This window comes from Rhinoderma darwinii, chromosome 1 (assembly GCF_050947455.1).
Source record: "Rhinoderma darwinii isolate aRhiDar2 chromosome 1, aRhiDar2.hap1, whole genome shotgun sequence".
Lineage (NCBI taxonomy): Eukaryota > Metazoa > Chordata > Amphibia > Anura > Rhinodermatidae > Rhinoderma > Rhinoderma darwinii.
Window position 1 is genome coordinate 554,496,836 of NC_134687.1, and position 12,545 is coordinate 554,509,380.

At 41.3% G+C, this 12,545-nt stretch overlaps 1 protein-coding gene across 6 annotated transcripts in view; it reads left to right on the plus strand.

Annotated features, from left to right (window-relative positions):
- The window catches only part of ARHGEF28 (Rho guanine nucleotide exchange factor 28), a 209,692-nt gene that overhangs the window by 166,847 nt on the left and 30,300 nt on the right, over positions 1-12,545 (plus strand). For all 6 annotated transcript variants that reach the window (XM_075838207.1, XM_075838170.1, XM_075838180.1 and 3 more), the window contains 2 exons: positions 6,172-6,289; positions 6,596-6,850. In XM_075838207.1, the coding sequence (XP_075694322.1) occupies positions 6,172-6,289; positions 6,596-6,850 (373 nt within the window). The remainder of the gene's footprint in view (positions 1-6,171; positions 6,290-6,595; positions 6,851-12,545) is intronic.

Sequence of the window (12,545 nt, forward strand, 5' to 3'; positions counted from 1 at the left end):
TCAGTCTGCACCTTCTTCTAGGTCTGTGAGACTGACTCCATCTTCCACCACTCAGGATGGCAGGCTTAGGAGTGGGAGAGCCTATCGCAGCCTGGCCAGACGGAGCTAGCTCCCGCCCTCTGTCTATTTATACCTGCCTTTCCTGTTCCTCCTTTGCTTGTGATTCTTCTCGTGTGGTTTCCTGGCCCTTCTACAGCTCCTAACTATTTGACCCTGCTCCATACAGACCCTGGCTTACTGACTACTCTCCTGCTCTGCGGTTGGTACCTCGTACACTCCTGGTTTGACTCGGCTCGTTCACCACTCTTGTTGCTCACGGTGTTGCCGTGGGCAACTGCCCCATTTCCCTTTGCTTTGTGTTCCCTTGTCTGTTTGTCTCGTGCACTTACTGAGCGTAGGGACCGTCGCCCAGTTGTACCCTGTCGCCTAGGGCGGGTCGTTGCAAGTAGGCAGGGACAGAGTGGCGGGTAGATTAGGGCTCACTGGTCTGTTTCCCTACCCCCATCACTACACTTGCTGTCAGATTTCGCAACAGATTGCAGCTGATCACTGGGGATCCTAGCAGAGGGACACTGTCATCATCTTTTTAGCAAGGGACTTTTCTAACAAGTAGGCTATATCCAAATCGGACAATGAAAACCAAAGTGTTATGCTTTATATATTTAGTGCTGATACGTGTACCAAGAGCGGTAGCTTCTGGGTCACAATTACCCACATTGCCTGGGGTATGGATTTGAGAAATATTTGTCAGTACATTACAATGTTCTAGATTACACTAATGCTAATAGGTTCGGATAAAAGGTAACACATGCTATAATCCGGTATGTAGTAAATCATCAATATGATAAACTGATGCACTGTGTTATGTCCAGTGAAGGTCCTGAGGGAGTAGTACGTGACCCAGAAATTCAAAGAACACCAAAGGGAAAATCCCTGTCTCATGTACCATAGAGTTCAAAAATAAAAGAGAACATATGCACTTTGTTTTTAAATCTTTATGAATTTTTCTTTTTGCAAGTATACAGAAGTGTCCATCCTTACCTATGCTTGAATTTGGTCAAGGACTCCAATATCTCATGAAACTAATGGATTACAATTTGTGACATGTTTGCAAACCATTGACAGGCTGCAATTCACATCACAACCGCTGGGTGGCCAGACTTAGACACACATAGCATAGACCTCTCGTGACAAGACATCTCGTATCACAAAATCATATTTTTTTCAAAACTGGTCATATTGCAGCCACGCATCGCAGAATATGTCGAGATATGAGGAAAGGTAAGGAAGGGCATGCCTTTATATTGCATTGTTTTCTGCTAATTTTATGCTTACAGGCATTACATGGCCTTAGTGTCCATGCTGGGGAATTTATTCCTCCAGCTTTTTTCACTCCCTTGGACCAGGGCACGTCACAATGATTTGAGGGTCATCCCCTTTTTGAAGAGGAGCACCCTAAAACGTCACCATGTGCCCAGGTCCATTGGTGTGAAAAGGCTTAAAGGGATAGATTTCTCTGCATGGGCACTAATGCCATTCTAATGCCTGTAAGCATAAAATAACCGGAAATCAATTAAATAATTGTTATACTTGCAAAAAGGAAAAATTCAGAAATATTTAAAAACAGTGTATGTATTCTCTTCTATCTTTTGTACTCCTTGTATATGAAGTGGCAAACGTGGAGCCACTATTCACACTTCTAAGCATATGTAATCAGGGAGTCACACATCTTGTATTGAGCGGACGTCTCCCTTCTGCAGGCACAGCACACTCCTCCTGTCAGCGGATAGGGGTAGGAGCTACAGCAGGCTGTCGGGGAGGAAGAAGAAAGGAAATGCAGGGGCTGGGCGACTGAGCGGCCCAATGCTAACACCGAACCCATCTGGCATTTGCCAGATGGGCAGTCTGGCCCTGAGTCCATCCATTCCATTTATTACTTTAGGCTCAAGCTCTTCTACGTATTTCTTGTGCACTGGTGCCCAAAAACTAAATACAAAACATTCCATGTACAGTCTGACTAGAGGTTTATGAAGTGGTAGAACTATGTTATGGTCATGTGCATCTATGCCCCCTTTGCTGCATTCTGTGATCTTAGTTGCCTTGGCAGCAGCTGCCTGACACTGGTTGATACAGTTAAAGAGGCTCTGTCACCAGATTTTGCAGCCCCTATCTGCTATTGCAGCAGATAGGCGCTGCAATGTAGATTACAGTAACGTTTTTATTTTTAAAAAACGAGCATTTTTGGCCAAGTTATGACCATTTTCGTAGTTATGCAAATGAGGCTTGCAAAAGTACAACTGGGCGTGTTGAAAAGTAAAAGTACAACTGGGCGTGTATTATGTGCGTACATCGGGGCGTGTTTACTACTTTTACTAGCTGGGCGTTCTGATGAGAAGTATCATCCACTTCTCTTCAGAACGCCCAGCTTCTGGCAGTGCAGATCTGTGACGTCACTCACAGGTCCTGCATCGTGTCGGCACCAGAGGCTACAGTTGATTCTGCAGCAGCATCAGCATTTGCAGGTAAGTAGCTACATCGACTTACCTGCAAACGCCGATGCTGCTGCAGAATCATCTGTAGCCTCTGGTGCCGACATGATGCAGGACCTGTGAGTGACGTCACAGCGTGATCTCTGGAGAACACGGCTGTGTCTGCACTGCCAGAAGCTGGGCGTTGTGAAGAGAAGTGGATGATACTTCTATACACAACGCCCAGCTAGTAAAAGTAGTAAAAACGCCCCGATGTACGCACATAAGACACGCCCAGTTGTACTTTTACTTTTCAACACGCCCAGTTGTACTTTTGCAAGCCTCATTTGCATAAATACGAAAATGGTCATAACTTGGCCAAAAATGCTCGTTTTTTAAAAATAAAAACGTTACTGTAATCTACATTGCAGCGCCTATCTGCTGCAATAGCAGATAGGGGTTGCAAAATCTGGTGACAGAGCCTCTTTAAGTTTACTCAAAACTAATATTCATAAGTCATTTTCCATGTCTGTTTTACCCAGTGTTCTCCCATTTAGTAGGAAATGGTGCCATATATTTTCCCAAGTGTACAATCTTATATTTATTTTTTGTAAGGCTATATTCACACGAGTGTGTCCGATTTGCATGCGCAAAAAATGGACCGTATTTCCTGCATTTCATGTCAGTCTGCCATCAGTGTGGGTTCCGTGTGGCATCATTGTGCTTTGCGTTTGGCATCCGTTTTTCACGTCCATGATTATCCTCTGCAAACACTTCCTTTTTTTTTAATCTCATCTCTGCATTTCTTTAGCAACTGATGTGTGAAACAGAACGCACGCGGATGTCGTACCAAGCCTCCAACTTCATTTGTAGCTGAATATTGTCCTCCTTTGTGTTAATTACTTTACACAGTTTAGTAGTATTCTCTGCAAATAGTTTAATTTTACTGGGTAATTAACCCCTTGATGCATTATCACGTACATGATAAGCGTTATAGGGAGGAATTGAGCGCGCTCACGTGCTGAGTGCGCTCCATACACTGCGGGTGTCAGCTGTGTTTTACAGCTGGCACCCAGGACTAACGGCCAGGAAAAGTCGTTCCTGGCCGTTTAACCCCTCAAATGCTGGGGCCAATCACGACTGCCGCATCTGAGGCATTGAAAATAGGGGTGGACGACCCCACTCCGACAGCTCATTGACGCCCCCACAACGCGATCGGAGCATGCCGATGGTTGTCATGGCAGCCCAGGGGCCTTGATCGCAGGTTCAAGTCCCCTAGAGGGGGGTAATAAAATGTGTAAAAAAAAAGTTAGTTATTAGTAGCGGGGGCAAACATTTTTTTTAAAAAAACAAAAAAGTTTTCCCATTTTTCCTCTAAAGTAATGTCAAAAAAATGGGTATCACTACGTTCGAAAAAGTCCAAACTATTACAATATAGCATTATTTAACTCACAAGGTGAACGCCGTAAAAAAACAAAAAATTTAAACCGCCTGTTCACCTTATCTTCTACATTTTTTTTTTATAAAAAGTGATCAAAAAGATGTATATACCAATAAAAACTACAGCTCGTCCCACAAAAAATAAGCCCTCACACCACTCAATCAACGAAAAATGTAAAAAGTTATGGCTCTCAGAATGTATTGAAACAAAACAATTTTTATTTTTTTTTTTGTTAAAGTTTTGCTTTGTAAAATATAAAACAAACTATATAAATTTGGTATCCCCGTAATCGTATTGAGCCGCAGAATAAAGTTACGTTGTCGTTTTTACCGCACAGTGAAAGCTGTATAAACGAAAACCAAAAAACAATGTAGTAATTGCAGTTTTTTCCAATTTCAGCCCGCAAGGAATTTTTTTCAGTTTCCCAGTACATTCTATGGTATTTTAACTGTTAGAAACGACAGCTCCTCCCGCAAAAAATAAGCCCTCACACCGCTCTATTGACGCTCTATAGTGAAATATTAAAAATAAAAAAAGTGGCTCAGTCCTTTTATGTTATTAATAAATATAGTCGGTAAAGGTAATGGACTGGGTCGGTAAAGGTGACCCAGTCTGAGTAACTAGTCTAAATAACTGGCTCTGTTACACTCATTTGTACTCCTTTTCCCCTAGTCCTAGCATTATCAAATTAAAATACAGTATCAAATGCTTTGGAAAAATCAAGCTATAACATCCCATGATTCACCCCGGTTTAGTCTAGAACTTACCTCTTCATAGAAGCTGAACAGATTATTTTGACAGGACCGATCCCTCATAAACCCATGCTGATACGGCGTTATACGTTTATATCATCTCTTAGAAAACCTTCAAACCATTTATCCATAATGGAGGTTAAAATGACACGCCTGTAGTTTCCATTCTCCCTTTTTGACACCGTTTTGAATATCGGTAACAAATTTGCTAGGCGCCACGCCTGTGGAACAGACCCTGTCATTGTAGAACCCAACCAGTTCAGGACCAGGCATAGTTTAGCCGTATTAAGCACACATTAAACAGTTAAAACAATTTTATTTGTTAGGCTGGTGATGTGAGTTTTTACAATGCGTTTTTGATAACCAATTCAGGTTTTTTCTATCATTTTTATACACAACAGTTTTCATTTTTTTTATTTTATTTTGAGGCTCATTGTTTGAAAACTGTAGTAAAAAAAATAAATAGTTTTTTCTTTGCTCTTTAGCAATTACTTGTTACCTTAAAAATAGACTTTTATTTGCCATTGTCTACCGTAAATTTTTATATATTACTTGTCTATTTTAGAGTAATTGGTTCTAAGCTAATGTCACAACAGTAACTGGTGGGGGGAATGTTTTTTTGGGGAGGTATTTTATGTGTAAAGTTTATTATTAAGGCTTGTGCCTCAAGGGTTGGAAAAGACCTTTGGTTGACTTTTTATTATTTTATTTTATTTTTTTAATTCTATTCTTTCCCACTGTAACTATAACTGCCCCAGTTACAGGGGAAATCAGCTCTGTTAGTCAGTAAAATCCGCAGCGGAATTATTCCTGATGTCGGCAGGAAGATTTCTCCTCCCATTCACTTCAAAATCCACCCAGAGATCGGGCAGGGCGCTTCTTTTTCCCGCTAGCTGATCAAATCTGCTAGCGAGAAACAGAAGCGCCCGGCTCCCATTGAAATGAATGGAAGGCAGAATTTAGCGGCGGTATCCGCAGTGAATTCTGCCATGTGAACATACCCTTTAGTGAATGTTGTCACTATTAGGACTTTGCTGGGTCTAGTTAGACCTAGCAGCAACCTCCCACCTACAGCATCCCAGTATCCTGCGTCTACCTTTATCCCATGCATGTATGCCATCTGGAACCAGTGATTGGTCTATTTTAATCCTGGGCTAAACAGGTGACATTTAATAAAGAATTCACTGCATCTCTCTGCAGGCTTCTTATTAGTGATTTTTCTTTGGATTACATGTACTACATCGTATGTGATCACAAGTCAGCATGTTATTTCCTATACTGCAGCACCTCATGGTGGACTTTTGAATATATTAATTGGCTTAAAGCAAGTTTAGAGAAATATTGACGTAGTTCAGTTGGCATGTCTTTATGAAATGTGAAATTATTCCACTAATTTGGGCCACTTATTAATATTATCAGAAGTTCTGCCTTTAGGCATTTTTATGTTGTTGAGAAATAAAGGCCACGAATTAAAAAAAAAAACTTTTGCAATATGTTCATGTATTTAAAGGTGACAAACAGTAATCTTCAGGCACGTCGCCGGGGGATCCCAGAATGCATCCTTCTAGTAACACAACGCATCACCAAGTATCCAGTACTTGTGCAGAGAATACTACGATATACACTAGGTCAGTAGCATGGACCTAATCTCTCTACTTACAGGAAACAACTCTGACAATATTGTTTACTGGTTGATCTCTTGTATGCTCTCTTTAGAATTTGCCCTAATTATCTGTATACTTAATTGTACACTGCCTATAGGAAAAATATTCATAATCCTTTTCTTGCTCTTTGTTTTGTTTTCTTCACCCTCAGTGTGTTGTAGGTGGCGCTATTTCCATCTATGCATATAACTAATCACATTTGTTTGTAGCACTTTACCATGTGTCGTTTTTGGACGTCCTCCCTTAACACTGCTCTTGTGTTCCCTTTAGAGGGCACTGAAGAACACAAAGACCTTTGCCGAGCCCTCAGTTTAATTAAGGACATGGTCGCTGCTGTGGATTTAAGAGTCAGCGAATTTGAAAGAAAACAAAAGCTGGAAGAATTTCTAAATAAGATAGAAAATAAGACATTCACAAAGATGAAGAATGGCCATGTCTTTACAAAGCAGGATCTAAGGATCAAAGAGAGGGTGCTGCTGCATGATGGTGCCCTCCTATGGAAAACTGCCACTGGGAGATTTAAAGGTATGGCATACACAGATCAATTTGCATTAAGTCATCTGCAGGATGACTCTTTATTGACCCTTTAAAATCCTGCCCTGATCTCAAATAATGTAGTTTAAAGGAAAACACGCTTCATTACCACTTGTTGTTCAGATTTTTAATGTTATTGAATATGTGATCCATATTTTTAGTGCAGAGGTATCTCGCGTATATGTTGCTTAATAAGGAAGTTCTATAACCGCATTGCTAGACTATATGCATATGTAGTTTCTAGAAAATTACATGCAAAATAATTCCCACAATATTTACATTACCCAGGAAGTCTTATTTGTATGCTATTACAGTACTTTACTCTGCCTCACTTTACACCTTCCCGAAATTTGTCGTAAGCATATGTCATGGAAAGCCAGTGCTTTCCGCAATATGTTGTATACTTACGACAAATGTATGAAAATGTATTCTGAGCCTGTGCCATCAGTCGCGGGTGTCAGCTGTATGTTACAGCTGACACCCTGCTGTAATGGCGGGGACCAAAGCTGGCTCAGATCCCCACCATTAAACCCTTAGATGCATCGGTCAAAAGCAACCGCTGCATCTAAGGGGTTTGTAGCCAATTGGCACCCCTGCGACGCAACCCCGGGTGTGCGGATAGCTGCAATGGCAACTGGAGGCCTAACACTAGCCTCCCAGTCTGCCAAGTACAGAAGCCTCTTAGGCCCCGCCTGGTAGCGGGGCCTAAACGGTTTCCAGTGGCTACAAGAAGATAGCTCCGATCCCCACCATTAACCCCTTCGATGCAGCGGTCAAAAGCGACTGCTGCATCTAAGGGGTTTGTAGCCAATCGGCATCCCCGCAACACGGTTGCAGGGGTGCCGATGACTGCTATGGCCTAACAATGGCCTCCTGCTCTGCCAAGTTTGAAAGCTGATTTAGGCCCCTGCCCAGAGGCGTAGCTTTGTAAACTTGCTGTCCGTGAACGACTGACCGTTCTAATGCATTGCACTACATAAGCAGTGCAATGTAATAGGTTAGAGATCAGACAGTTGGACCTTCAAGTCCCCTAGTGAGACTAAAAAAAAGTGGAATAAAATGTTGTACAAAAATATAAAAGTTTCAAGTAATAAAATAAAAACTATAGCTAGTCTTGCAATAAACAAGCCCTAAAATAGCTCCGTCGACTAAAAAGTTATGGTTCTCACAACATGGCAACAGAATTATTTTTTTGTGCAAAAAGTTGTAAAACATAAAAAAAAATGACCGAAACGTACTAAACCGCAGAATAACGTTAACATGCCAATTATACAGCACAGTGAATTCTGTATAAAAAAAAACGATGCCAGAATGACAGCTTTTTGGTCACCTTGCCTCCAAAAAAATAGGATAAAAAGTCACGTTTCCCCAAAAATGGTATCAATAAAAACTAGAGCTCGTTCTGCAAAAAACAGCCCTCATACCGCTACATCTATGAAAAAATTAAATAAGTTAAGGCTCCAATAAGTCAGGAAATAAAAAATATGCAGTTGTGCAGCCCAAGGGGAACATTTCTTTTGTTTCAAGAGATTATTATCAAGGCCCTAAAATTAGGGAACCAGGAAGGGGAGAGCCTAAACATATCTGCTGGAAGCGAGGGTGCGCGTATTATACCAGGACATCGCTTTCCCAGCAAAATTGCCCAAACGGCAAAGGTGCCGAGTGTGGACCAAAAGGGAGATAAGAAAGGACATTTATCTGTGCGACGCTGTCCTGTGCATAAAGGATTACTTTATAACGTAACACAGCTATGGATTATTAGTATTATTTTTTACTCGATTATTGTACCACTTGATTATGCCTTGATGTACTCCGCAAAGCTTTCATGTTTCATGCTTTTCTAGATGCTCCTTTGCTTCTGAGGCCTGTGTTAGAGTCCGGTAGCACCTTAGGACCACATGTGGGGTATTTCCAAAAACTGCAGAATCTGGGAAATAAATATTGATTCTTGTGTAAAACCTTCTGTCTTACAAGAAAAAATTATTAAAATGAAATTTCTGCAAAAAAATACATTTACATTTGTAAATTTCACCTCCATTTTGCTTTAATTCCTGTGAAACGCCTAAAGGGTTAAACTTTCTAAATACTGTTTTGAGTTTGTGGGATTCTAATATATAGGCCCCCTCAAAGCCACTTCAGAACTGAACTGTTCCCTAAAGATCTAGGCTTTTGAAGTTTTCTAGAAAATGTGAGAAATTTTCTACTAAACTTATAAGCCTTGAAAAATAAAACGATGATGTTCAATAAACGATACCAACATAAAATAGATATATGGGATATGTTAACTAGTAACTATTTTGTTTGGTAAAACGGTTTGGTCTTACAAGCAGGTACATTAAAATTTGAAAAATGCTAATTTTTGCTTATTTTCGGTACATTTTGGTGTTTTTCACAAACGCTGAATGTATTGACTAAATTTTACCTCGTACATAAAGTACTATGTGTCACGAGAAAAAATTCTCAGAATTGCTCGGATAGGTAAAAGGGTTCCAAAGTTATTACCAAATAACGTGACACATGTCAGATTTGAAAAATTATGCTCTCAAAAGTGGCAGTAGTGGGAAGGTGTTAAAGACAACCTTTCAGCTCTCCTGTCATATCTGTTTTAGTAAAAACTTGTATTTCTCATGAAAGAATTCTTAAAGCCTTAGAATTTATCTTCCCTTTCCTCTATATTTCCTACTGGGAATGTATGAATAAATTGACAACTCTGTGTTACCAATACCCCTTGGTAATAGTGTGTCTGACACTGTCAGCACTGTTTGGTCAATGTAAGCATATGTAGGGAAACACCATTTTTACAAGGGAAATGGTAACATCCAGTCAGTTGTCAAGTTATTCAGACATTTCAAGTGCCAATAATGGAGGAATGGCACAACGCAGAGTTCTAAGAAAAAGCTCCAGAATTGTTATTTTATGGGAAATACAGGTATTTACTAAAACGGACATGTGAGGAGAGATTTCTTTACAGCACCTCTTTTGATAGTTCACTGGTGAGGTGTTATGTAGTATGAGTAAATGTCATAGCATACAAAGCCAGTGTTCAGCAGTCCTTAGCCCACAGTTGACAGAGGAAACTTAACCCCTTCCCGCTCCTTGACGTACTATTACGTCATGGCAGCTGTATCGTTCGCGCTCCATGCCGTAATAGTACGTCTCGGGAGTAACGGCCGTTTCGGCCGTCCTCCCGACACATACAGGAGCTGTGACACTGCTGTCTTGTTCAGCAGCTGTCACAGCTCCTACAGCGGGGACCGATCGCTGTGTCCCCGCTGATTAACCCCTTAAAAGCCGCGTTCTATAGAGATCGCGGCTTTTTAGGGGTTAAGCTGCCATCGCCGGCCTGCTACGCGATAGCGGCCGGCGATGGTGACTATGGCAACCGGACACCAAACAATGGCGTCCGGCTATGCCATAGACGGAAGCCTAGTGGGTCCTGACAACGTCAGGACCCACTATGCTTGCTGTCAGTGAGTAGCTGACAGTTCTAATACACTGCACTACGCATGTAGTGCAGTGTATTAGAATAGCGATCAGGGCCTCCTGCCCTCATGTCCCCTAGTGGGACAAAGTAATAAAGTAAAAGAAAAGTTAAAAAAAGATGTGTAAAAATAAGAAAATAAAAGTTTAAAAAGTAATAAAAGTAAAAGTCCCACTTTTTCCCTTATCAGTCCTTTATTATTAATAAAAATATATAAACAAACAAATAAACTATACATAATTGGTATCGCCGCGTCCGTAACGGCCTGAGCTACAAAATTATTTTGTTATTTATCCCGCACGGTGAACGCCGTAAAAAAAAATATTAATAAACCGTACCACAATCACAATTGTTTGGTCACTTCACCTCCCAAAAAATGGAATAAAAAGAGATCAAAAAGTCGCATGTACCTAAAAATGGTACTGATGGAAAATACAGTTCGTTACGCAAAAAAAAAGTCCTCGCACGCCTTTATTGATTGAAAAATAAAAACGTTCTGGCTCTTAGAATAAGGTAACACAAAAAGTGAATGATTGTTTACAAAACGTATTTTATTGTGCAAACGCCATAAGACATAAAAAAAAACTATAAACATCTGGTATCGCCGTGATCGTATCGCCCCGCAGAATAAAGTGAATATGTCATTTATAGCGCACGGTGAACGCTGTAAAAAAAAAAGTATACAAAAACAATAGTAGAATTGCTGTTTATTAGTCACCACGCCACCTAAAAATGGAATAAAAACTGATCAAAAAGCCGCATGCACCCCAAGAAAACTACAATGGATTCCTCAAGGGGTCTAGTTTCCAAATTGGGGTCACTTTTGGGGGGTTTCCAATGTTTTGGCACCACAAGACCTCTTCAAACCGGACATGGTGCCTAATAAAAAAGAGGGCTCAAAATCCGCTAGGTGCTCCTTTGCTTCGGAGGCCGGTGCTTCAGTCCATTACCGCCCGAGGGCCACATGTGGGATATTTCTCTAAACTGCAGAATCTGGGCAATAAGTATTAATTTGTGTTTCTCTGATAAATCCTTTTGTGTTATAAGAAAAATGGTATAAAAAGAGTAAATTTCACCTCTACTTTGCTCTAAATTTCTGTGAAACACCTAAAGGGTTCATAAACTTTCTAAATGCTGTTGTGAATACTTTGAGGGGTCTAGTTTCTAAAATGGGGTGTTTGATAGGGGTTTCTAATATATGGGCCCCTCAAAGCAACTTCAGAAATGAACTGGAACCTAAAAAAATAAATAAATGAGGCAATACTTCGCTTCTTACATTATACTGATAATGAGCCGTGCCCACCCCGAGATGGCCCCAGTTTTGACCGTTTGTATAAACGGAGACCCCTATTAGACCGTTTCAGTGCCCGGTTTTCCCAAGCATACACCCCCGAGAAGTGTTTTTCTATTGATGAGTCCCTGGTACATTTTAAAGGGAGGGTTCAATTCCGCCAGTACCTGCCAGGTAAGAGGGCAAGGTATGGCGTGAAGATGTATAAGCTGTGCGAGAGTGCATCAGGGTATACCTACAGGTTTAGGATATATGAAGGAAAGGCCACCCCCAAACCAGACTGCATCCTGGACTACAATAGGTACATGGGAGGGATGGACTTGTCAAATCAAGTCCTGAAGCCCTACAGCGCCATGCGGTGTGGTATAAGAAGCTGGCCGGGCACATCATACAGATGGCTTTGTACAATGCGTACGTGCTACGTCGATGTGCAGGCCAGAGGGGAACTTTCCTGGAATTTCAAGATCTAATCTTTAGGGACCAGGAAGGGGGGGCACCCAGTACTTCTGGAAGCGAGGCCACACGCATCGTACCAGGGCAACACTTTCCAGGAGAAGGTCCCCAAACCGGTGGAAAGGGAAAGAGTCAAAAGAGGTGCAGAGTCTGCTATAAGAGGGGGATAAGGAAGAACACAATATACCAATGTGACACGTGTCCCGAAAAACCAGGGCTCTGTATAAAAGATTGTTTTAAAATGTATCATACATCCCTTGATTTTTAATTTACCCTGATGCACTCCGCACAGCTTACCCCCCTCATCTTTCCCTTCTGAGCCCTGCCGTATGCCCAGGCAGCTGATAACAGCCACATGTAGGGTATTGTCGTACCCAGGAGAACCCACATTACAATTTAAGGGGTGTATATCTCCGGTGGCGCATGCTGGGCACACTATATTGGACACTGAAATGGCATAT